Source organism: Heterocephalus glaber, unplaced genomic scaffold, assembly GCF_053883595.1.
Source record: "Heterocephalus glaber isolate CG9 unplaced genomic scaffold, H.glaber_assembly_v1.0 deba00001481, whole genome shotgun sequence".
In the NCBI taxonomy this organism is placed as follows: Eukaryota; Metazoa; Chordata; class Mammalia; order Rodentia; family Bathyergidae; genus Heterocephalus; species Heterocephalus glaber.
The window spans coordinates 23,685-50,800 of record NW_028258317.1 but is presented as its reverse complement, the minus strand read 5'-3'; the positions used below and the strand labels follow the sequence as shown (position 1 = coordinate 50,800).

Below are 27,116 nucleotides of genomic sequence, written 5' to 3'. Positions count from 1 at the left end.
TAAAAAATTTTTGGAATGTGGCATATTTGCATTCCCAGTTATTCATAGCTATATTGGACAGTAGAGAGTTAGAGAAGGCAATGCTATCCACAGAAAAGCCAACAGGTCTCAACTGGTTAACTCAATAAAACTTTATTCCCAGGCAGTCTTCCAACATTTTGTAGCCATGCTGTTTAGAATATGCAACCTCCAAGGTCAGACACAAACATTGGCCTAGAAACAGCTTGGAGAAGTCCCAACTGGGTGCCAAAATATTCTAGGACAGTGCAGAGAGCTCCCTAGGACATTTGAATATTTTGAAGATAACACAGTGACAGATGCAACATAAACTATGACTACTATGTTTGGAACTACAGTAACTAGCAAATGGAACTGTTAGCTATATCTTTTGGCCTCAGGCACTATGAAAAAATGATTGAAGTCCTAAGGATGCCTTTACCAAGAAACTTTGAGGCCCCCTGCCTTAGAATTCTTTCTTCCACTGGCCAGAAATCAGTCACATTGGCCCTAACCTAATTGCAATGGAGGATAGGAAATAGTCTTTATCTTTATTTTTATTTTACTTATTTGTTATTTTTTGGTACGAGGGATCAGATGAAAAATTGGAAATCCAAGGTCACAGAGATATTAAACATTTGAACTCTGCTGTGGTTTGAGTGAGTGCCCCATCACCAACGCTTCTGTTTTAAAAGGTATGGTCATGAGCCTCTGGTGCTGCTGAGGAGCGGTGGAGTCTTTAGAAGTTTGGGTCTAGTGGGAGGACATTAGAATATTAGGGGTGTGCCCTTACTGGCAACATTGGGACCACAGCATCTTTCCTTTTTGGGCGTACCAGGCATAGAACTTGGGACCTTACGCTTGCAAGGTAGGCGCCAGAACCACTGAGCTAAATCCCCGGCCCCACCATTTTTCTGTCTCCTTTGTTTTCCAATTGCCATGAGGTATGCTGCTTCCTCCACCGGTTGTTCCTGTCACCTCAGGACCAAAGGAATGGGGCCTACAGCTCATAGACTGAAACCTACAAAACAGCCAAAATAGATCTTCCCTCCTTATAACTTGAGTATCTCAAGTATTTTGTCACAGTAATGGAAAACTGACTGATACAGACCCCAAGGCCATTATTTGCCACTGAAAACTAGAAAAAGCAGTAGATAGAAAAGGTGACTGGCTGTTGTTATCTATGAAATTAGTATTACTTGTCACTGATTACAGACCACTTTAATGTAGTTTATTCAGTAGATCATTACAGTTAGTATACCTCAGATTATTTGGACAGTATACATTTTTACCAAAGAGTGAAAATTTATGTAGTCATCCAAATCATGCTATGATGATTCATATGTCTTTTTTTTCATGCTTTCACGATGGTTTTCCCCAAATTATCACCTTTCAGCATTCCCATAAATGCAGCCGGCATGTTTTCAAATCCTTCGGTAATGTGTTCATGATACTGGATTTTGCCCTGTATCAAAACAACAACCAACATTGATTTCATATTCCAAATAATTGTCTCTTCTCATCCTAGCACAAATTTATCATTTATTGTTTTTAACAGTTCATATGAGGGAGGCAAGTTTTCTGTGAACTGAAAGTTAATTTGAGGGGCAGGATCTCCATACATAGTGTATTAACAGATTACGAAGTACACATAAGTATACAGCAGGTAGGTGTCAGATCACAGTATGAAAGAAGAAATGTCACAGGCTATGATTAAGCAATTGCTAAGCAAATTGCATAGAAAAGTTTGTGGGTTATTTTGGTACCAGGGATTGAGCTCAGGACTTCATGCTTCACTTGCCAGGCAGGCACTGTGCCACTGAGTTATGTCCCCAGCCCAGACAAGTTTAATAACAAGTTTAATGCAATGATTTCCGAAAAGGTGGAAGTAGATACAGAACAGAACATCATTGCCAGATACTGTCTATGTTATGGTTTATATCTGGATGTCCCCGCTAAAGTCTGACAAGTTCATAGGTGGGCTTTGTTGAGGTGACTGGAACACGGGGGTGTGATAATTACCAATGGACTAGTCACTCAGGAATTTATAGCTAAATGTGATTTGAGAGGTGAAGCCTGGTTGGAGGAGGAGGGTCACAGGGGGGATGTGTGGCCTAGGTCTATCTCTCTCTTCCTCTACCCTTTTTGCTTTATCTGCTTCCTGCCGCCATGCCGTGTGCTGTTTGTCCTCTGCTATGCCCCTGTGGCATGCCACCCTGCCTTGGACTGATGGACTGAAACCTCTACAAGCTGTGAACCCAAACATGCCTTTCCTCCTTTAAAATGTGAGTGTTGGGTAGATGGTCTGTTTCAAAAGTCATTTCTCGTAGTCACACAATGCAGAATCTTTACTCCCATTTGGGGCCTGCAGTGGTAGAGCTTTTTCGGGACGTGTCTATAATTATGGCAGTCCAATAATTTGTATCCCCCTCAGGCCAAGGTTCTTTTTCTGTGCGCGCGTGTTTTTTTTTTTTTTTTTTTTTTGTACCAGGGATCGAACTCCCGTCCTTGCGCTTGCAAGGCAAGCGACGGAACCACTGAGCTAAATCCCCGGCCCAAGGTTCTTTCAATTTGTGCTTAGCATTTATTTAGGAGCAAGGGAGGGAAGGATTTACTTTAGGGAGGAAGATTTTTCATTTTTTTTCCCCCAGGGATACAGTCTGCTATGTGGGGCTGATTTACATTTTCAGATTCTCCTAAGGGGTCTATGTTGAGACAGGCTGGAAATAACTGGAAGCTTTTTTTCTCCAAGGTGTTCTACTGATGGTTGACACCAGGTATGAACTTAGGAAGAAAATTATTTGTTTTAAGGCACTCAGAAAACAGGGAAGCTCTGCGACTTGAATCCTTGACTTGAAACCCTCAGCTCATTGCTACGTTTTGAACAGGCATAGAATCTGAATAGAATGGAAAGCTAGAATCTAGTTTAATGTTTAAAAGAGAATGAATACTATTGTAGACTGAAATGTGAAGCCCTTCTTCCTCAATTCGTATGTTAAAGGCCTCACCCCAGTACCTCACAATGTGACTGTGTGTGGAGACAGGGCCTTTAAAGAAACAATTTCTAGGTATCTTCCTGAAAGTGTTAAAGACATCATATTACAGTGGTACATGCATACCCATGTTTATAGCAACATAGTTCATGACAGCTAAATCTTGGAAGCAGCCTATATGCCCATCAACAGATGAATGGATAAGAAAATGTGGTCTTTATAAACAATGGAGTACTATTCTGCCATAAAGAAGGATAAGCTTGAGTCATTTATAAGAAAATCGATGCACCTTGAGTCATGTTGAGTGAATCAAGTGCATGAGTTTAAATACTGCATAGTTTCTCTTATATGAGAAACCCAAAATAAAGAGCAAAATAAAAGATAGATAACAGAAAGTAGGGAGATAAATCTTTTTCAAAAGGGAAGGCTGCCAAGAGATGACACGTGGCAGGGAGGGTAGAAGAAGGGCATGAAAAAAAGAATGAAGATGTGTTACGTGCATGTACCAACTCCCCGTGAGGACTGTAATCATTATGTACTACAAACATGTACTAATAAAAAAAATGAAAAGAAAGATACAGTGAGGCCACATGGGTCGGTCATAAGCCAATAGGACTGGTGTTCTTTTAAGAGATTAAGACATAATAGAAGACTAAATAAAGATGCAGGGAAAGGACTCGGAAGAAAGAATTCTGTTGACACCTTCATGTTAGACTTCCAACATCCAGAGCCTTCAGAAAATAAATGCCTTTTAAGGAACCCAGTCTGTTGCTTTAAACTTTGTTACAGTAGCCCTAGCTACTGTATTAATACAAATAGTAATAGAAAATGTTGATGATAGGGGAATTTATGGTATAGAATGCAGACAATATGAGAGAGAGCTCTCTGTAGTATGTAAAACTGTTTTAAAATACAATGTATATTACAAAATCAAGATGAGAGGGAAAGGAAAAGACTAGAATTCACTAGTTACTTAAAGTAGAAGCTAATCAGCTTCACTTTGTTAGAAATAAGCATTATAGACATCATGCTCACCAGCACGGGGGTTTCTTGTTGTTAGCTGTGATCATGGAAAAGCAAGATTCTATTCTGTCATAGAGGACAAAAAAGCAACACGCTAGGAATTTAAAAATAATTCAGCTCTTCTCAGGATTCTAGAGAGCCCAGCCCAGCACTCCATGTGTTACACTGGGAAAACTGCCAAGCTCCAATGGCTGCCAGAGGAGCAATCTATTTTTTGGAATTGGGAAATGACCATGGGCCAGGAATTAGGAAGTATCATATCACACTTCCTTTCCAAAACTAGGATAATGCACCTTGAGCCCTTAGATTTCTAGTGACTAAAAGTCCACATGGTAACGGGGGGAAAATGATCACAGCTCATGATAAAAGAGGTTCTTCTTCTGGACCCAAAGGCACAGCTATAAGAAAGCTTTTTGTGACCTAGGACCTAGGACAGCCATGGCTCACTTATGTGCTGCTCTACTATTTATTCTTTCTACAACTTTTATCTAGTATATATATATATATATATATATATATATATATATATATATATTTCCTTTTCTTTTGGTGTTACGTACTAAACCCACAGCCTCAGCATGCTAAGCATGTACTATATCACTAAGCTACCTCCCTCAGCCCCTTTGTGCTTACATTGATTCAAACCCTATTCTGGCTGTTGCAGCTATATCAGAAAATAAAATGCATGAATGTTGTCTTCATGGAGGTTACAGTCTCATGGAAGGGAGATGGCAATACATACAAATGGGATTGCTATGGATAAAAAGACGAGATCAGAAATAAAGGGATACTTGAACTTAAAATAAGGTCATTTTAAAAGTTCCCCCATTCATTCTAATATTCTGCTGCATACTATGGTTACATCCAATTAAATATGTATTTTTTTTTTTTACTTTCAAGAAAGAATATATTTGAACCACAGAAACAAACAAAAAGATAGTAAATAAGAAAAAATAACGTAACAATTTATGTAAGTACCTAACATGAGCATGCTCTTACATCTAAAACAAAAAAATAGTAACATTGGTACTATATATATATATATATATATATATATATATATATTTGACAAGTGTTCATTAAAGAAATCTCTAATATAAAACATTTAAAATGTGGAAAATATTTTTCCAGATACAAGAAATGACTGTTGAGGTAGGCACATCCACAATTCTTATAAAAACATGCAAAGATAAAAATTCATCTGACTACTCATTTCTCAGATGTACAAAACCTATGAAATTGTTAACCACTGGATACTGCCTTTTGTTTTTGCACTGAGTTTCAACACTGATCGGTATGAATTCTGGCTTATATAATTACTGCTATTTTTCAGTCTGTTATGCTCCAAGAGCATATTTAATATTAATATTTCATATTTCATATGAATACTTAGAAGAGGAACAGTATTTGTATCACAGTCACTTTCTTACTTTTTTTTTTAAGGCAGTATGTTTAGAAAATAATTATTACAAAATAGTGCTTTGGAAGATCTGAAACTTCAAATCAATGTGCTCCATTAATCATAACTAGATCTAAGAAGCCTTAAATGGAAAGAACACAAATGTAAAAAGCTGATGAATTTAAAGATTATAAAATTGGTTTATTGTAGAAGCAATTCAAGAATAACCAGTTAAAATCTTATCCCCATGCTACCCAATACAAACAAGAAGCATTAAAACACGTTTACATTAGGCAAACGCACATAAAGCAAGAAAGACCACATTAAGGCTGTGATTCGAACTCAAAAGGAGAAAGGACTCTTAGATCTCCTTCAGGTCAGTACCAAGGGTCTGAAAAGATCAAAGCACTGTGTCAGGTACACAATGCTGCTACAACACTGAGGTATAATTGAGCAAATTAAAGTCCGGGGAAAATGGAGACTATATATTTTTGTTTCGTGGGTACATTTAAGTGACTGAAATTTTAGGATCAACTGCCTTTAATGACAGCAAGATGCAAGACAAATCTTTACTGAAGTGAAAAAAGTTTATAAAGTTTTCTATCAACGTCCCACTAACTCTGAAATACGTATTTTAAAATAGCTAGGAGAGAAGATTTTGAATAGTATTCCAACCAAAGAAAGCATAACAGAAGTGCTGGATATCTCCATTAACCTGATACATCTATTATGCATTGTATATGCATTATTATGCATTGTATATCAAAAATCATAGTGTAACTCAAAAGCGTGTACAAATATTATGCATCAAGTCAATGAAAAATGTTTATCTTTGTGTTTTGAGAGAGTGTCATTCTGCAGTTCAGCCTGGGCTTGAGGTCACTCTGTACCCCAGGCTGGCCTTGAACTTGCAGCAGTCCTGCCTCAGCTTCCCAAGTGCTGGGATTACAGGCGTGTACCACCATCCCCAGCAAAAAATTTTAAAAGTTGCCTCATTCTCAGGTGCTTTTCAGCAAGGACTTGAAGAACGTGGAGAGACTTAAGGAAGCAGTCATGGGGCACGGAGGGATACCTATCAGAGTAAGCAAAAGCACGAACACTAAAGAAATGAAATCAAAGAGGAATAAGGGCCAGACTGTGTACAGCTTTGTAGGTTATTATAATAAAGCACTTTGGATTTATGCTAACTGAAGTGGAAAGGCTTGCAGGGATTTGCACATAAGAATGACAGTTAAAAGATCACTCTGGCTACCCAGATGGGAATTGTCTGTAGGCATGCAAAAGTGGGAGACCACATAGAAGATAGAGGTTACTGCACATGTCCAGAACAGGCGGTGTGGTAGCCTGGGCCACGGTAGGAGCAGAGGACATGCAAGAGCTGGTCAGATTCTGTACATATATTGAGGATTGAGCCATCAGGACCTACTGAAAGGTTGGACATGGATCTGAGGGAGAAAACACACCAAAGACAATTCAAGGTTTTTGTTTTGCTTTTGAAACAGGGTCTCACTACATAGTCTGAGATGGCCTTGGATTCTCCACATAGCCCACAGTGGCATCTAACTCACAATCTTCCCACCTTAGCTCCCCAAGAGCTCCCAAACCTCACGACTTCAAAGGTTTTGCACTCAGCAGTAGACGAGTAGAACGGCTATCTCTGAGATAGTGAAGTCTGAGTGTAGAGCAGGTTGAGCAGGAAGGATTAAAACATAAGGAGTTTTTGATGTATATTAGGCATCCAGGTACCAGACTGGACTGCAAAGGAGACAAAAATTGGGGGGCTCTCAGGATCCTGCTCGTATTTAAAGCCAGGAGCTTGGACGAGCTAATGAAGGGATAATAGAGTGTGGATAGGGAAGAAAAGAGGTCCAAGGACCATGCCTCAGGTCCTCTATTATTAATTTGGAGAGAAGCCAGAAGAAAAGTCGGCAGAAGATTAATTAGTGAGGAAAACCAAGTGCTAAGGAAGCCAAAGGAAGAAAGTACAGTAATGGAGAGCGATCACTCTCTAAAATATTCCCCCATAACCAAGTGATAGTACAGACAGACTACTGGATTTCCCTGTGTGACAGACACTGGTGACCATGAAGACAGCAGTGTTTATGCAATGGCAGCAGTGCAAAAACCTGATACATGGGTTCAAGAAAGAATGGAGAGAGTCGGCATGTATGTGTATAGATAACATGTCCAGGTATTTTGCTACAAAGGAGGAAATCAGTGAAGTGGTCTTGTAAGTGCAGTGGAGATGAAATTTAGAAAGGGTTCTTTTTGTTTCCTCTCCTATGTTAAGATGAGAAAAGTGAGAATGTCTGTATTTGAAAAGCAGTGATTCAATAGGCATGGAGAAACTGATGATACACCAGAGGGAAGAACGGACGGACTAATGGTTTTGAGTACCAAAAGCAAAGAGATCAAGTATACAGTGGAATGGGGCAGTTGTGGAGCTGCTTACCTCTAAAACCCATTTCCTCAAATCTTTCAGAGCCTTTTCACGGACTTCTCCCTGCCAGTTGTACACCAGGAACCCTTCCATGCGGAGTTGCTTATAGATAATACTTTCTGGGTCTGGACCTGAAAGCAGAGGGCACATTTGGCTCACAGGGTCCATGGAGGTGTCAACATGCCATGATTTACAACAAACACTGTGTGGAAAGCAGAATAATGGCCCCCAAAGCATCCACAATGGAAATCTGTGACTATTTCACCTTACATTGTAAAAAAGATTTTACCAATGTGATTACATTAAGAACTTTGAGATGGGGAGATTATTCTCGGTTAGACAGATCGTCTCAACGTAATCACAAGCACTCTTGTAAGGGCAAGAGAGACCCAAGAAAAAATAAGCGATGATGGAAGCTGGGATTGGCAAGGGTAGACAAGAGGAATAACAAGTAGGATGAAGATGGATGCTGCTGGCTTTGAGGATGGAGAAAGGGACTACATGCCAAGGAATACAGGCAGCTTCTAGAAGTTCCAAAGGTGAGGAAATAGATCCTCCTCTAGAGCTTCCAGAAGGCAGGCAGGCCTGCTGACCAGTTTAGAATTTTGACTGCCCGAAGAAGGAGAATAAATGACTGTTGTGGTAGCCACTAAGTTTGTGGTAATTTGTTACAGCAGCAATAGGAAACTAATGCACACTAAGATTCCTTGTATGGGTCAGGCAGCATTCATCTCTTACATCCTGGAAGTAAGAACCACCAAAAACTTCCCAAACAGTGCTACGGGACACAAAGAGGGCCCAGGGATGATGTATTAATAGTTTTCTGCACTTCTGAAGAATGATTGCTCTGATATTCCTGGTACATAGCATGCTTCTCTTTCTATTTTAATCCAGGCATTCTAGGACTTCCTTGCATTTCTTCTTTTTTTTAATTTTCTTCAAGAAAATTTATTTGTACCTCTTTGAGGAACTGGTATAAGCTTGTGCAAGACATACATTTAGGAAGTGGGTCGTCATACCACACTCTTCTCAACACAGGCAGTTGTTGCATTACTCCTGGATGTTCACAGTCCGGCCGGCATGGAGACTTCCGCTACTCTGTTTTGGCCTTCAGAGCTGCTTCCTCTCTCAGATGAGCTTTCTTTTTAAGTTCAAGGTTGTTAAAGACTCATTTCTTTTGGCAGCCTCCTTGCCCTCGATAACTATCACGATACATCCCAGCACCATCAGGGCAATCATTATGCAGCTCATCTCCATCGGCACCTTGTTCTTCACAGAATCGAGCATCTCAAACGAGACAGTCTATGGAATTTGGTCCTGGCTCTTGAAGCGACCTGACCGTCTCAGGATCTTCTTCTCCCAGACCGCGGGTTTGTGGCTGAAAGTGCTGGTTGGAGCTTGGGACTTTCCTGTGGTTTGGAGCACAATCCATTCAGTCTCTTCAAATCAGAGCTTCTGGTAAACCCTAGTGATGAGGAAGCACTGTTTTCATCTAACCTAAAAAAATTTCCTGCCACCAGGCGAAAGCTGCGCAGGCTCCCCATGGCCGCCACTTCGCAGACAACACAGCACCCTCGTGCTACCTCATCCCTGCATTTCTTGATGTTCTGTTCTTAAAGGAGATGCAAAGAACCAGTGTCCACCCCCAGCCTCAGAGTTAGCGAGAGACAATAGATCAGGAGACCCATGAGCTCTCACACCTGCCCTGTCCTTGCCATTGCAGAATACCAAGAGTCAGCCTGAAGAGTGGATCTCCAGTTTAGTGTGTAGAAGAATCATGTGGAGGGCTCACGGAGAAAGACTGCTGGGCCGTCCTACAATTTCAGGTTATGCATCTGGAGAGGGCCCCCAAAATTCATATTTATAACAAATTCCCAGGAGACAGGGATACTGTGGGCCCTGGGCCCACACCTTGAGAACCATCCGCCTAGAATGAGCATGCGGTTCTGTCACCCTGTAAGAAAGGGCCTATTTCTCCGTGGGACAGAAAAGGTCATACGGGCTGCCAGCTCCCCCGCCCCCCCACCCAAGGATCTTGAGTGACCAGAAAGTGAGAAAATAACACCTACATAAAGTCTTTCAGGTTCCAAGAAGTCAGGTGAAGGTGCCTAGCGAGTATCAGAGCCAGAAGAGCCCAGACAACTTGTGGAAAGTATCCTCAGCATCCTAGACACCTGGCATCACTCAAGTGTACAGTCCCCACTCTTTACTTTGAAGAAGGAAGCATTAAGCAAGAACATTGTCCTGAGCCAATAGAAACTGCTGCATAATGAGTGACACATTCAAATACTTCTTCAGAAGACACCAACAGTATTTCTTTTTGAGTTAAGGATTGAAACCCTATTTGCTCAACTTGGAAGAGAGGGAAATAGTATTGCTGATGGGAATATTCTTTTCTGAGAGCAAAACACCAAACATAGTGGTAAAATTGGTGGAAATAATTACTGGATTCCTAGGTGTCCTAGTAATGGAATATGTAAGAATTTCTGGAGATCAGAAGCAAGGCAGAACTCCCTCTGGTTAAAGTGGAATGGACAAGGTCACCTGACATCCCCATGACCTCTCTGAGTAGCTGAACTTCCAAGTAGTAATTGCTGAAAAGACTAGATCAAGTTCCTGTAACCAAAATACTTGGCTATATCTCATTAGACTGGGACTAAGAAAATGTATCTTGGAGCTCTGCTCAACTGATTGGCACATGATGCGCTGTGATTCTAGCTTAGCACCAAGCAGAAAAACGTAGGGAGAAAATGTCTCCTAACGATGAAATTGCCAAATGGATCTGGAGTTTCCTTCTTGGAGAAGCTCACACTTTGATTTTTTTTTCATAACTCAAGAGAGAATCTGCAAGTTATTTTTTCCTCAGCCCATGCCACTCTAAGCCCTACCTAGCTCCATGTGGTTGTTTCTAATTAGTGTGGCTGTAAGACATCATTCCCACTGATCAAGAATGAGTAACCAATTGATCGATCTTTGCCTAGATCTTCATTATAGTCTGAAAGATTTCTTTTTATTCTTCTTTCCCCCTTTTGGGGACCACAGGTAAATCTGTAACTCTATAACAGCATGAAATGATTAGGGCAGAGAACGACCTTATTTGAGGAATTCAGAACAAGGGTCTTTGTTGTGAGTCTACTGCTAATGGGATTCAAGGGGTCTCAGGTTGTTCATCTTCCCATCCATAAACTGAGGCCTGTACAAGATGTGGCGTAGGACTGGGAGAAATGCATACAGTTCTCTGTTGGCACTGCTTTTGGACTGCTGTGAGTGCGGAGAGAAAAGAATGACTTCAGTATAAGAGAGGGGAGAAGTGGGATATGGAGGGCACAGCAGGGCACAGACAAATAAACAAGGACAATCAAGGATGGAGGTAAAATACATACCCCCTTTCTCTTTAGTGGAAACTGTTAACTTGACCGGGCCAGGGTATCTTGCCACGCCAGGAAGCACTGTCTAAGACTGTGAGGAAACGTGGCAGACTGCCTTTCCCTTCACCCACATCAAGACACTTTCCACCCAATCCAGCACCTTCAGCAGTAAGACTAATATGAAGAACTCAGACATTCTCTTTCTAAATCAAATCTTGGCTATCTTTATATGACTTCACAGAAAATAATAGGTAATCAAAACTTTTAATAAGTGCAAATGTTTCTTCCATACTTGTTCATCCTGCTTTCAGTATTGAAAGCTAACTTAAGCAGATTTAGTATAAAATATATAAAATCACACTTCTAATCCCATAAATACTATTTCTTTATTATTCATCCAGAATATGATGAAATCTTTCATTTATGTTCACAGTCACTGGCCTATCCCATGTCGGTGCATCTTCCCTTGCCCGGTCTGTCTGCATTCGTGATCATTTGCATGAACTTGTTACCTGGGGGAAGTGGGCCAGTGCGGTTATACACGGAGATGGCCCCACAGATAGCAATTCTTCCAAACGCCTTCATCTGGGGTATAACGGTGTTTGAGAAATCGCCACCTACCTAAACAGACAGGGAAACAAACAAGCAAACACTTTACATAATGTAAACATGAAATTTACAAGAATCATAAAGTCACAATGTTTAGTAGCAAGAAAATTAATTGGGCCAGTCACGCTGCCACGCAATTACTAAGCTCAGCTATTCGGGAGGTTGACGCAAGAGGGTCGCAAGGTCAAGGCCAGCCTGAGTAACTCGGCACAACCTTGTCTCCAAATAAAACTTTTAAAAAGGGCTAAGGATGTAGCTCAGAGGTAGAGTGCTTGATTTGTATGTGCACGCCCTGGGTGCGATTCCCAGAACACACACACAAAACCAAACCAAACCAGAACAAAAAGAGTTAATTACATTAGCACATCTGTGCAGAAAATTACAGTTAGAAAGAGAAGTTGAAAATGGACATTTCCTGGGCCAGGGATTTAGCTCAGCGCTTCCACCGCCTGCCTCGCAAGCACAAGGTTCCGAGTTTGATGCCCGGTACAAAAAAAAAAGAAAAAGAAAGAAAGAAAGAAAGAAAGAAAAATGGACATTTCCTTTAGACTCTAAGAACATATAGTAACAAATTTTAATTTGCTAAATGTTCTGGTTCTCTGATAAGTCCAATAGTTTGCTTCTCCTATAATCCAAACATATGGAAAAATATTGAAAAGACGTATGAGGAACAATGTTGGAAGACTCACATTCCAAATTCAAAACTTACTACAATGCTAAACTAATCAGGTCAGTGTGAGACTAGAAATACAGATCAGTGGAACTGAATTGAGAGTACAAAAAATGAACATTTATGATCGAATCGAATCGGACTGCTTCCTCCACTATACGCACATTATAGACATGGATATAATAAAAAAAAATCTGCAAAACTCTTAGAACTCACACAGGAGTAAATTTTGGTGAGCTTCAGAAAGGCAAAGCCTTCTTAGATGTGACACAAAAACCCACAGCAACCAAAGGAAAGAAAAACTAGATAAATTAGACTTCATCAAACTTTAGAACTTTTGTGCTTCAAAGGATAGCATCGTAAAAGTGAAGAAAACTTGTGGAATAGGAGAAAATAGTTGGAAACCTCATTAACAGTGGATTCTACATTTGTAAATTGGGATACATGCTACATTTTATTCATAATGCCAAGATCAAAACTCACAGAGATTTCTCTGGGCATTTCTAGACATGCATAAAGTAGCAGAAAAGAGACAGCTGTTCCCAGCTGACTAAGCAAGGAAGGTAATCCACTGCTTTTTTTTTCAACTCTCATGTACAGATAACCAAAGGATGGAGAGTCGGGGCGGGCAGTGCAGTGTAGTTCCAGTAGCCCGGGCTCTGGGGACCACTGGATGGGTATGAACACCAGGTCTGAGGGGAGGAGTACGTAGGGCACCCAGAGGCAAGTTACTGAACATCGCTGAACCTCATTTTCTCTTTTGTAAAATAAAGAAAATGGAAAATACTAGGAAGTGTTGTTTATAGGATTTAAGAGTATAATAAAACAACGTACATATCTGTATGCAGTTCTCCTAGAAGCAGTGGTTTAGGGGTCCTGGTGACTTTCCAGAATGTAACTAACTGTGAATAATGAAAATCAATTCTATCAGACACATGAAGAACTCTTACAACCCTAGAAATAACCCACTTGGAAAATTGGCAAAGGATTTGAACACATATTTCTCCAAAGGAGATATACAAATGTACATGAAAAGATCCCAAATATCATTAGCCATAGGGAAATGCAAATCAAAACCACAATGAAATACTTCAAACCCACTAAGATGGCTACAAGAAGAGAACAGACAATTACAAGTGTTGGTAAGGATACGGAAAAATGGTAACCCTCACAGATTGGAAATATAAGATAGTGCAGCCACTTTGCATAATAGATTGGCAGTTCCTCAAAATGATTAAATATGAAGTTACAGTGTGCCCTAGCAATTCTACTCATAGGTGGACACCCAAGGTTAATGAAAACGTGTTTGTACAAAAACTTGTATATGAATGTTCACAGCAGCATAATATGCAATGGCCAAGAAGTGTAAACAACTCAGATGCCCATCAATTATGTGGAGATAATTAAAATTTGGTATATCCATATAATGGACTATTTTTTAGCCATAAAAAGGAAGGCAGTATTGATAGATGCTACAGTGTGGATGGCCCTTGAAAACATTTTGCTAAGCATTAGAACTCAGTCATAAAAGATCACTTTTGGAGTGAGAACATGAGGTACTACTCTGTCATAAAGAAGGATAAACTTGAATTGTTTGTAAGAAAATGGATGCCCCTTGAGCCCATAATGTTAAGTGAAACAAATCAGACACACAAGCCTAAATATCTCATGGTTTCTCCTACAAGCGAAACCCAGAATATGAATAAAGAGCAAAATAAAAGATAGATAATAGGAAGTAAGGAGATAGAGCTTTCTCAAATGGGAACAAGATGAAGAGATGGAGGAAGGGGGAAGGAGGAGAAGGAAGGGGGATTTTTAAAAAGTAATTAAAATGTGTTATGTATGTGTACCAACTCCCCACAGGGAATGTAAACATTATGTACTACAAACATGTACTGATTAAAAAAAAGATAAAAGAGGCATATATATGTACTTTCTTCCTATATTTTATAGAGGAAGTTTAGAGATACATTCTTTCATATGGTACTTCATCAATTAATCAGGTAACTCCAGTTCACACTTACATTATCAAAATAGCGATCATAACCATCAGGGGAGGCTTTCTTCAAAGCTTCTTCCAAAGAATCTACTGTCTTGTAGTTAAAGGCAACATCAAATCCAATTTGTTTAAGATATGCAACCTTTTCATCAGTCCCTGCTGTTCCAACAACTTTGCAGCCCTAAATAGGGAGAAAAATGGCAACTATTAAGGAACCAGGAACATGAACCAACTGCACTCTTTTACTCAAGTATGGTCGGGATCCCCACGAACACACTGTCAGTCCTGAGTCCTTCACAAACAAATGGGACAAAGCAGACAGGCTGCTTCTAGCAAACAACAGCAGCTGCTCCGTAAATAGGGCAGAAGGACTCCAAATGCAGTATATAACACCCCTGGTGCCAACTGTGTACACACCTGAGCAGACCGTCCTTGGGCATCCAAGTCATACATATTTCACCCCAGATTCCTTAGCCCCTTCAATACCTATATAAGCCTGATTCCTTTCCCTGTTCATTGCTAATATCTCTTTGCCCAGGTGTTAGTCCATCCAATCACAGATGAAGTCTCTCCCACCTAGCTACCACCCACTATATCTCTCCCAGTATCAGTCATCCACACATGGAAGTGATAAACTCAGCTTTTCCCAGCTAGCTGCTCGAATTTCCCGATTGCTAGACCCTGTTAAGTGGAATGAACTTTCCTTTCAAAAGCCTAGTTTTGACCAGTGAATTCTTTATGACACACGCTTCATGTATAAGGAATACCATGTGGGGCTGACAAACCTCATGCATGACATTGGCCCCTATACCACCCTACAACCCCGCTTAGCTTGCCTTGACCCTCAACAGATCCTGTCAATGGTTTTTGGATTTGCAATTCACTTCAACCTGCTGCTTCAACAACCTACTTATTCGACTTCCTGGGTTTTTCATTTGGGCATTTGTTTTCCCCTTTCAAAGATGACTGTTCTATCTCTCGGTGCGGTGGTTCTTTAGACTATTCTTTGGCTCAGCCCTTGGCAACTGACCCTTCGTCTGATATGCTCTAAAGCACAGGACTCCCTAATCACGGAAGAACTGGAGAGCATTATGAAAAGCAGTCTTAGGATGACAGCACTGACCCAGAGGGATTAGGTCCTTGGGAATCTAACCCCAGCAAAATGAAAGAGCATTTTCAGATTTTTAATAATTAAATGGGATTTTCAACTTAGATTGTTGAAACAAAATCTAGGATATCGAAGTAGAATAAAGGAGTAAAACATACGCTATTGAAAGTTCATATACATATAAATCCTATTTTTGTATGAAAATATGTGTACAAACACTAGCAGAATATAAATAAGACATTTTAAATATAAGCACTGGCAGAATCTAAACAAAACATTGATTTTAAGTAATTAGGAAAAAAACAAATTTTACAACAGGAAGAGAAACCAATAACCAATAAACAAAACAAAATGGCTTAAATTCACCTATAAAAGCACTGTTCCAAATAGGGAAGAAATAAAATGCAGCTATCCACTATTTACACAAAATACACATAAAATGAACAGAAGGGTTGAGTGTAAAACAGTAACTTTAAGGGCAACTCCCATCAAAGTTTACGATGAAAGTCCCTTGGCTTTTGACAAAATATTTGAAACAAGAATACTGGAACTATTTCTAATTCATTTTGTAAGTTTAGCATAAATGAAGTCTAACTAGGCACTCTGAGTTTGCAAAAACAAAACTTTTAAACTCAACTCACCTAGAAATACAGATGCAAACATTCTCTTTTAAAATGTTACTGAGGGCTGGGGATGCAACTCAGGGGTACAGCATGTCTTAGCACCCTGAAGGCCCTAGATTCACTCCCCAGCACACAACTCCAAAAGATCAATTCCAAAGGTATAACTCTATAACATATCATATGTAAATAAAACTTATTCTAGAAATGCGAGATTGGTTCCATGTTGGAAAGCAAATATAACTCACTAACTGTAAAGTGAACATGCTAAACTGGGTATGGTGATACATGCCTGTGATCCTAGCACTACAGGATGCTGAGGTAGGATTTCAGGTTCAAGCCTCATCTGGGTAATTTAGCAAGTCAGTGAGACCTTGTCTCAAAATACAAAAAAAAAGGGATGGGGGACAATGTAGCTCGGTTCAAACGTTCTGGGTTCAATCCCCGGTGCACAATGAGAGTACAGTACTGGAGAAAGCTTCTTGGAGACCGTGGGACATGAAGCCTAGCCCCTGTCAAATTTATATGTGATACTGAAGGTGTTGTGAAATTCAATACTAGGTAGTATGAAGTTTTAAGACTGAAAGAATAGGAGCAAGAGTACTGCGGTGTAGGTTGGACCAGAAATGTATGCCAGATTGGAGGATCCTTATAGTTGAATGGGCCAAGTTGTGATAACCTTTGAAAGTCTAGCATGCATGGACTTGCATAACTGTAATATGAGTAACATTTTGTATAAAATTAGTGCTTTGCTTTGAGAAGAGGACATATGGTATAGGGATCAAAAGCATGGGCTTTGGTGCTAGACCAGGTTAAAAATCAAGCTTACTTGTAATTCATATGACCATAGACAAGCTGCTTACACTCAGGTGTCCAGGTGTCACATCCATAAAACAGAGATAATAGGAAGACCTAGTACTTTGACTGTGGTAACGATGATGCAAAATAATGCAAAGCAAAGTGCTTGGCGTGGACCTGGCATTTGATGAGTATGCAGTAAATAGTAATAGTAGCATTGTTTGGGAAGAGAAAAATTTGGAAGAAGACTAGGTTTGAAATAGAAATCTGACATGAGGATCAAGAACTTGCATCTGTTAACTAAGAAGCATACACTTTCCATCTTCCTCAATATTTTTCCTAACCTTTGTGTTAACTTGCTTGCCTATATTGCTGTTCTTTTCCCTGTTCAATAGAGCACTAATTGAAAATTATCTGAGCCATATTCCTTATCATGACTTTCTGTGTTTCTGTTTCAGTCTCAATACATCAGTTTAGCAAACAGGAAATGTTCTGTCTGCTATTTCTTTCAGAGTGTGAGCCTAAAGGGGAGTTGGAGGTATCTGTTCAAAACTGCAATGTTTTTATGGAAGATTTAACTTTAGAGAAAATAGAAGAATGCGTCAAGGATGATGATTGTGGCCCGATAGCAGAATTCTGGAAATGTTATGGAAAGTCCAAGGAAGATCATAACAAACAGGGACATTCAACAGGATCAGTTATACAAAAGAAAACTCACAGGCGAGACAATAAGGGTGAAGTATGAGACCCAGAAAAGAGCCCCAATGGACAGAAACTCAAATGGACTTCTGACAAAGCTGAACATCTGAAAGCCTACTTGAAGAAGTGTAGAAAGTTTAATGAATGCAAGAAACCCTTCAGTTTACATTCAGATCTTGTTCAGAACCATAGAGAGAATAGTGCTGAAAAGCCAGAGAAAAACAGTGAAGCTGGAAAGGACCTAAATTCGTCTTCATCTCTTTCTGAACATCAGAAATATGAGAAAATTCATCTGGGGGCTAAATTCCAGAGTGCAGTAAGTGTGGGGTAGCATTTACACAAAGCTCATCCCATTCTAAGACAAAAAACTCTACCTGTGAAAAATGTCAAGAAATTACAAGATGCAACTTCACATAAAACTGGAGAAACTACTTATAAATGTAGTAATGTGGAAAAGCCTTTTGCTTTAGGGCCCCCCCCCACAGCAACTATCATAGAATTCACACTGTAGAGAAAAACTCTACGTGTCTTGAATATAGAAAAACTCATAGTGGTAGTTCATTGCTCAAGGCACATTACAAAAATCAAAATGTAGAAAAGCCCCACAAATGTGATGATTGTGCAAAAGGTATCACCCTAGCTAATGTCTCTAAACATCAAAGAATTCATAGTGGGGCAAAAACACTGTGTCCTGGTGCTCTCTGCCACTGGAAGGGCAGAGTAGCCTGGGTTTGGCCCTGCCCACCCTCCCAATAAGGCCACGCCCAGGCGGTCCACGCTTTGTCACTGCCTGCAGAGATCTGTGAAGAGGCCTTATCATTCATTCTTAGCTCTTAATTCTTTCTGAGCTGAAATGCTGCGTTTCATTTTTTAATCAAATCATGTCTCCTGGCTTTTGTAGTCTTCTCCTATACCGTTCCTAAACAAGATTTTAAAGATACGTAGGTGTGTGTTTGTCTGTAATTTTCTGTTTTGAGATGGGGTCTCTTCTGTTGCCCAAACTGGTCTTGAGCTCCTAGCTCGAGGGATCATCATAGTTCAGCTTCCCAAGGAACTGGGAGTATGGGTGTGCACCACTGTGCCTGGCTTCATCGGTAATTGTGAAAGAGCCTTTTCATCTCATCTTTTTGAAATTGTGTCCTAAGAACTAGTGCTTTCCACCTAAGAGTATTTAATGGAAAGGTCATACTGTCTGAAGGATACTTTCTACCTAAGGGAGAGTGGTATTTGCAGACTAAATCTGGGTGCTGCTGGGGTTAAATGGATGGGAAGTACTTCTCCTCTGCAATTCCTACCTCCAGTCAACCAACTATAACCAGGTTCCTTGTCTCCTCTCCTAAATATAACTGATTAAGACAGTAATAAGTATAGTATTTAACTATTAATACAGAAAGTTTCCTACTAAGCAAAGTGAGAGAAGGGAACTTGTTCTATTTTGGCACTTATCACCACTGTGTAAGCATTCTCCAGTACATAAAACTATATCTCTTCACAAACACAGAACTACATGAGGAAAGGAGTAAGACCCCTTGTCTGAATGTCCATCCTTCTCACCCACAATGTATGTTAGATTCCAACATCAAATGTATAAAACCTGTCTTAAGTTGGTCCTGTTCACTCAGCCTTCCTGTACTTCTTTTAACTGATGAAAGATTATTTTCAAGGCCCTCCTTAGCATATTTGTATAGTTGCTTACCTGATATAAATGCAATATTAATGCCTTTAAAAGTACAAATCTATGTCAAAGATCAATTTTTGTTTTACTAAAGATTACTTAGAGGAAATAAGAAGAGTCATATTTACTTTCCAAGTTCTTCCAGTGTTTTGAGACACTGGTTTACACTTTATGTCAGATGTACTTTTCTGTAATATCAATGTTCAAGACACAGTGAAGCAAAAATTAAATAAAATAAAAATAAAGTAAAAATTTTCAAAAAATCCCTGAATGATTCAAGATTTTACCACTAAAACCAAAATTTATAAGCCAGGATTTATTATATGCAAATAGTTCCTGCCTCTTTTGTTCTCTTTAAAACAATGAAATGCATTTGTATAAAAGAAAAAACGAATTCATAGTGGGGAAAAACCCTTTCAGTGTAAAGACTGTGGGAGAAACTTCAGTGACAGTTCATCTCTTTATCAACGTCAGCAAATTCATACTGGAGAAAAACCTTATAAAAGTAAGTATTGTGGAAAATCCTTCAGTCATAGATCTTCCCTGTCCAAACATCAGAGAATTCATACTGGGGAGAAACCATATACATGTGATGAATGTGGAAAAGACTTTAGACAAGCTTCTTGCCTTAAAGGACGTGAGAGAATTCACACTGGCGAAAGGCCATATTTGTGTAATGACTGTGGTGCGACTTTTAGCCATTTTTCAACTCTCCATTATCATCAAAGACTTCATAGAGGAGAAAAACCCTACAAATGTGACCAATGTGAGAAAGCTTTCTCTGCCCATTCCCTTCTTAGTCGTCATATGATAAGCCATACTGGTGTGAAACCTTACAAATGTAAAGACTGTGGGAGTTCATCTCTTAATGAACATTACAGAACTCATACTGGAGAGAAACTCGATGAATGTGACTTTTGTGGAGCAAGCTTTACTTGAAGCACAATCCTTGTAGAACATGCAAAAATTCATACCAGAACAAGTGACCATGAATGCAATACATGTGACAAAATATTTAAAAGTATTTCAAGCCTTATCAGACATCGGGCATCACACACCAAAATGTAGTTCTGCAAATAAAGTAAGATGGGCCAGGGGGTTGGAAATTTAGCTCAAATTACTGGAAAACCTGGGATATGAACTACCACAACATTGATTAATAGCTGCAACTTCAGTGGGTTAGCAGCTAGAGAAATTCTTCTCCATTCATCCCTCTTCATTTCAAGGATGTCATCTGCTTTTTAATGGCAATAGAGTTGATAAAGCCATGTGGTAAGTGCAGAAAGTATGAGATGTGAAATGGTTCTAAAAGGCCAGTCTTAAATTTGAAAAGTGTTTTTCTTCAGAGGATTTCTCTCTCCTGCTATTCTCCCACTCTAGTGTATCAAGATGGAAAGAATTTGACTGGACTCACATTACTATCTCAGCTTGCCAGCTTTATACTATATAACCTTGTAGAAATCATTTGACCTTTCTGGATTGTAGGTCCTGTACCAGTAGAGTGAATGGATGGGACTAATGCTTTCTAAGGTGTTTTTTGTTTTGTTATTTTTATCTCTGATAATTGTGATGCTGTAGAAATATTAAACATTTCAGATTTTTTGGAATTTTCTTGTTTCTCTGATAGAAAACAGTTCTCTTGCAGGCTACCGGACTTCTAGTTTAGTGAGAATGTTGAATACTTTTTAAACACTTGGTGCAGGCATCCCTAGAATATGATAGGAACAAGCCAGAGAAGCTCAAACAAGTTTGTTTGCAGGGAAATTCTAATAAATAGAACACCCCGAATTTTAACTTTTGGTTACTGGCTAAAGGGATTAAGAATCCAAACAACTTGAAGTTGAGTTACCTCAGCCATGAGAATCACAGTCCCCCTCCAGAAATCTAATAGATTGGGTGTGGAGGAAAAAAACATGCCAAAAACACTTGCCCTGACTGGGTTTTCATTTGCAACATAGAATTATATATTTTACAATTTATGTCTGTACAGCTTCCTGCAATTGCAAGTGTAAGCATTCAGTATCATAGAGGTCATATCTCTTAGACCGAGTCATATTTTGGGTTGTCTTCATGGTGGGATGTTTATATGTAAATGTATGTATGTATGTATGTATGTATGTATGTATGTTTAGTTGTCCGTATTTCAAATTAGGGAATTTCATGTTGAGGTTTCTCCTTAAAAACCAAATTTCGGGATGGGGATTTAGCTCAGTGGTGCTGGCACCTGTCTCCCAAGCTCAAGGTTCTGAATTCGATCCCCAGTACAAAAAAAAAAAAAAAAAGAATGATTAAAAACAATATGTTAAGGGCTGCCCAAACTGGGCTCATGTATACATGGAGCACTCAGCTGGTTCTGAGTAGCAGCTGTCTCCTTTAAATGGGAAATCTACTTCATTACTTCTCAGCTTTTCTCCTGCGTATAACCCAACTTTCCCATTTTAGGAATTTGGTATTTTAATCCTCTACCATCTGGAGGATATACACGCTAAAATTAAGAGAGACCCCCATTTGATAGCTAGTCAAGTTCAAGGAATGAATGTAGAATTGATGAGGATGTTTTCAGTTTTACTTTTGTGTGTGTGTGTGGAATTAGTCCTACAAAGTACAGAATATACGGGTATTGATGAATATTCAAAATTACCTTGGTGAAGTCTGAATAATTTCTAACTGAAAAAGGAATGAAAGACCCTGCGTGAGATTTGGGTCTCAGGTCATGGAGCTCGACAGGAGCCCTTCTGACTCAACAGTGTTCAGAAATAAGTTAATAAAGCTGAAATTTGAGGCAGCTCCTATAAAAACAGAACTAAACTATCGTATATTGGGCTTATGGCAGTGAAGAGATCTTAATGCTGATCGGAGACTCAGGAATATTTGCTGTAATTTAATGTGCTTAGGTCTGAAATGCTACCTCTGGATGTAAGGTTTTTGGTTTCTTCTTTGTGCGTCTCTCAACCCCAAATCCCTGCAGTTCAAATACTGTGTGACAGATTGATCTGTGTAGTTATTCCTGAATGGACCTACCAAATGCACTCTAGCCATGAAAGGGATATGGGATATAAGAATCATATGCTAGTATAAACTAGTGGGTTTTTTCTGAAAAGATACACTTTATAGAAAGAATTAAAGAAAACTCTTCAGAGGAGACTTGTTCCAGATTGTTTCCTGGGGTTAGATTTCCCAACTTTCATAAGTGGATGTTTTATCTCAATATCAGTTGGGGATCTGGAGTATAAATTTTTTTTCAATTTTATTGAGGTACAAATGATATAGGATAAAAATATTTCAGCTGTATAGATCAGTGAGTTTTAGTAAATTTACTGAGTTTGTACAGTCTTCACTACAATCCTTTTTCTTTCTTCCTGGTACCAGGGATCGAACTCAGGATATTATCCAAGTTATAGTATATCGTAATACTCTTATTGTTCAAATATTTTCAGCATGACTTGTACATTTCAATAAAGCAATGAAGGAAAAGTTACTTTTGCTTTAAAATTCTGATATGCCCGATCTTTCTTGGCTTACATGGGTAAAATTGCATCTTCATGAGAGAAACTGATCTTCATCTCTAGCTGAAATTCTCTGAAAGATGGAAAATTGTCAAAAAGTATCTGTCACCAGTTTGAGTTTAGGCAGTTGACATTTCATAAACCTAGGTGTTCTTTGAGAAGAAACATATCCAAAGATTTTCTTGGGCAGTGTCTTACATCACACGATTTACCTAAAACTAAAGAAAAATATTTGAAAAATTAAATATAAAATTTGAGTAGCACCTATTAAAGAAAGTATATTCCTAGCTTGAAAACCTACCTATATGACAACAGCAGGCTCATAAACATTTTAACTGATAAATTAAACAATTAAAGCAGAGAAAAGAAGGAAGACTTCTCCCCTCATTTTAGGAACTCAACGTTGTGCTAATCCTAAAACTGGATAAAGATAATAGAAGAAAAAAGTATGAACATAGATAGAAACTTGTTTAACAAAACAAACTATTGGAAGTCAGATCTGGCAGTATGTAGAAAGTGGTTTTGTTATAGGGATGGCAGTGTTGGTTCAGCATTGGAAGATCCACCGCCCCCCCCAAAAGTCATCATTTATACAGAGGAAAGGAAAAAGCCATATGATCCTGTCACTAGTTGGAGAAAAAGTATTGGACTAAATTCTACAGCTGTTCATGGTAAAAGCTATCAGGAGACTAGAAGTAGAACAGAATCTTCTCAACAGAGTAAAGACATGTACTCCATACTTCCAGTGAGAATGCCTTATATCAATGGAGAAGATACAATGCTTTCTCCTTAAGTTGGGGAACAAGGGCAGATATGCTTACTCTTTATCTGTCCATTAAACTTTGAAACCTAGTCCCCACCAAAATAGTCTGGCAATAAAATGACACAACTAGGATAAGATTGGCACGGCAGAAGCAAAATCTTTATATGTAGATGAAATGATCATCTACAGAGAAAATACTAAGAAATCTCTAGGAGCCCCTGGAACTTGTACTTGAATTTAGCAGGAGTAGAAAACACAAGGTATATATAAAAATTCAGGTCTGTGTATAATTGCTATAAACGAATTGGATATTGAAATTTAAAAGTTATGTAGGAGTACAAAGGACCTAGAAAAGTTAAAAACAAAAACAAAAGCAAAACCAAAAACAGTGTCGTAAGACATTTGGTACCTAGTAATTTTAAGACTTCTTCTAAAGCTACAGTACTCAAAGCAGTGCTGGTGTAAGGAAAGACATATAGATCATTGGAATAAAACAGAGAATCTAGAAATAGAACCACACATACATGGCCCACTGAGTTTTGAAAGAGTATTTAACATTAGCATTTTATAGAATATAAACTCAATTCAAGAGCCGAAGAAGAGATAGTGTTTTCAGCAAATGGCACGAGAACACCTGGTATCCGTATATACAAAAGTTAACCTCAACCCTTTACTTCCATACATGAAAATAACTTGAAGGGATCTATGAACCTAAATAAGAAAGCCTAAAAGTATAAAACTTTAAGAAGAAATCATAAGGAAAAATATTTATGAATTCAAGGTAGGCAAGAACTACCTAGGATACAAAAAGCATGATGTATAAAAGAAAAAATTGATAAATGAGATTCCATCAAAAGTTAGAACTTTAAATGACATCATTACAATGAAAAGTAGTCCTTAAACAGACCATATTTACAATGCATATAACCTATGACCAGAATATACAAAGAATTCTTAGAGCTCATTAATAGACAACCCAATTAAAACGTAGACATAAGAAGGCGATAAATAGCCAGTAGAGCACAAGGAATGGTGTGCAACTCTAGAATCAGGAAAATACTAATCAGTACAATAATAAGATTGAATTATGCACTCATTAGGGAGATGAAATTAAAAGTTTTAAAAGCCTTGTCATGACTTTTTCTTTTTGTTGGATTCTCCCCCTTTGCGTTTAATTTATCACGCCCACTGGATTCATTCTGAAGGGGTTTCCTGGGGTTGTGATCCTCATTGCGTTTTCTACTAGGGTACTGTCTAAAATTTTTTGGAGTGCCGGTTTGGTATTCATGAAGTTCCTGAGGTGCTCTTTACCATGAAAGTATCTTATTTCTCCATCAATTTTGAAAGACAGTTTTGCAGGGTACATCAATCTGGGTTGGAGGCTGTTTTCCTTTAGGGCTTGAAATACATCACTCCAAGCTCTTCTTGCCTTGAGGGTTTGCATTGAGAAGTCTGCTGTGATTCTGATGGGCTTTCCTTTGTATGTGATTTGTTTCTTTTCTCTCACTGCTTGTAGAATTTTGTTCTTCTGTTGGATTTCTGGAATCCTATTGTGTGCCTATGTGTAGACTTTTTTTGATCAAGGCTACCTGGAGTCCTATATGCCTCACTTATCTGTATGTCAAGTTCTTTTCCCCTCCTTGGGAAGTTTTCTGCCATCCCTTCTGTGAACAGTTTTTTTATGTCATCTGCATTCGCTCCTCTTTCTTCACTGACTCCAATCAGTCTTATGTTAGTCTCCTTTGCATTGTCTAGCAGCTGCTGGATTGATTTCTCATGTTCCCTTACAATTTGAAAGCAATTTTTCTTTTCTTCCTCACTAATTGCAATCTTATCTTCTATATGTGAAATTCTATCCTCACATTGGTTCATTCTGCTGAGCAGACTTTCGATGGAGTTTTTAATCTCTTGGAAATCTGTTTGTATGTTTTATGGATTCCATTTGATTCTTATGTTGGGATGCCATCATGTTCCTCAGATCCTCTATTTTTTTAATCTGTGTCCTCTCTAGATTTATTAATCATGTCTTGCACCATGAGCAAAATCTTTGCTGTTATCTGAGTAATTATTACTGATTTCTTTTTTCCCAGATCCTCTTTTGTTGCCAGTTCAGAGAGTCCAGGTGGTTATCAGAGTGTTCCAACTCGTTTCCCTTTGGGGTTGCTGTAGGTGATCTGGAAGTCTGTTTTTGAGGCTTGTTTATGTGTTTTCTCATTTCCACGGGGGGTGTGTGTGTGTGCTTCTGGATCCCACGCAGTTCACCTTCTCTGCCCTAGGAGCTTGGGATGGAGACGGGGGAGCTTCCTTCCGGGTGATGGGACCGGCTCACCTTCTCTGCCCTAGGAGCCTGGGATGGAGGCAGGGAGCTTCCTTCCAGGTTCTGGGGCCGGCTCACCTTCTCTGCCCTAGGAGCCTGGGATGGCAGCGGGGGAGCTTCCTTCCGGGTTCTGGGACCGGCTCACCTTCTCTGCCCTAGGAGCCTGGGATGGAGGCAGGGAGCTTCCTTCTGGGTGCTGGGACCGGCTCACCTTCTCTGAGCAGAATAGTTTATTGGTATTTAAATATTTGTTTCAGTGAGCTTTCAGATGTCATTTTCTCACAATTATGAAATTATGAAATCTAACGTGATTATTTCTTTTCAATCTGTCTGAGATTGTGTGTGTGCATTTGTGTGTGTGTGTATGTATGTGTAACAACCAAGGTGTTTTATAGCTGGCTAAGTTTACATACTCAGGTCCTGTTAAAATTTGTTTAAAAAGTTTTGTTAGAAATTCTATATGACTAATTTGGTGGATTCTGTTTTTGATTAAGCTGTTGAAAATTTCTGTAAATCTTAAATCTTGTCTCAGTTATTGTCTTTCACACTGGAATTAAACAGTGGTTTTGTTTCCTGCTGTAAATTACAATTATCATTTATCGTTGAACATCCACTATACTCTTCTATTCCCTTTTTTCTCGACTGGTTATAAATATGAGCTTCTCTGTCTTTACCAAATTCTGCTTCAGTATTATGCATTTGCTTACATTTTTAACATTTTCCAAAATTTTGACTCGAAAATAACTGAAGCAATAAATATCAATTTATGATTATGATTTATGTAACACTGTAACTTTGCTGTCTGCTTAGGTATACTCTTGTGCTAGTTGCATAATATATCCAAGTAGACCTATCATGATATTTCATCCATGAATAAAAAAATACCCGAATCACTCTTTGAAACTGACTAGATTGGTAGTGTGTTTACATGTGACACTACAAATAATGCACGTTCCTGTATAAGTTACAGTACAACAGTGCCCTCTGCAATGCAATGGTTAAAGTGAATTGTAGTTTTGTTAAAACAATAAAGTAGTGTTTAATGAAAAAATGCTTCACTCTGCCTGTTTAAAAAATTTTTGGAATGTGGCATATTTGCATTCCCAGTTATTCATAGCTATATTGGACAGTA

At 38.9% G+C, this 27,116-nt stretch overlaps 1 protein-coding gene and 2 pseudogenes across 1 annotated transcript; 1 reads left to right on the top strand and 2 right to left on the bottom strand.

The window, feature by feature from the left end:
- Nucleotides 1-113: 113 nt before the first annotated feature.
- On the bottom strand, nt 114-14,720 carry LOC147825770 (prostaglandin reductase 1-like). Its single transcript, XM_087184191.1, has 4 exons — nt 14,524-14,720; nt 11,733-11,841; nt 7,865-7,983; nt 114-1,462 (listed from the first exon to the last, which is right to left on the bottom strand). The coding sequence occupies exons 2-4, from the start codon at nt 11,803-11,805 to the stop codon at nt 1,352-1,354; spliced, it is 303 nt and encodes a 100-aa protein (XP_087040317.1). The 5' UTR covers nt 11,806-11,841; nt 14,524-14,720; the 3' UTR covers nt 114-1,351.
- Nucleotides 7,990-11,726, bottom strand: LOC147825771 (protein FAM162A pseudogene; annotated as a pseudogene).
- Nucleotides 14,721-16,558: 1,838 nt separating the features above from the next.
- Nucleotides 16,559-27,036, top strand: LOC147825769 (uncharacterized; annotated as a pseudogene).
- Nucleotides 27,037-27,116: the final 80 nt, after the last annotated feature.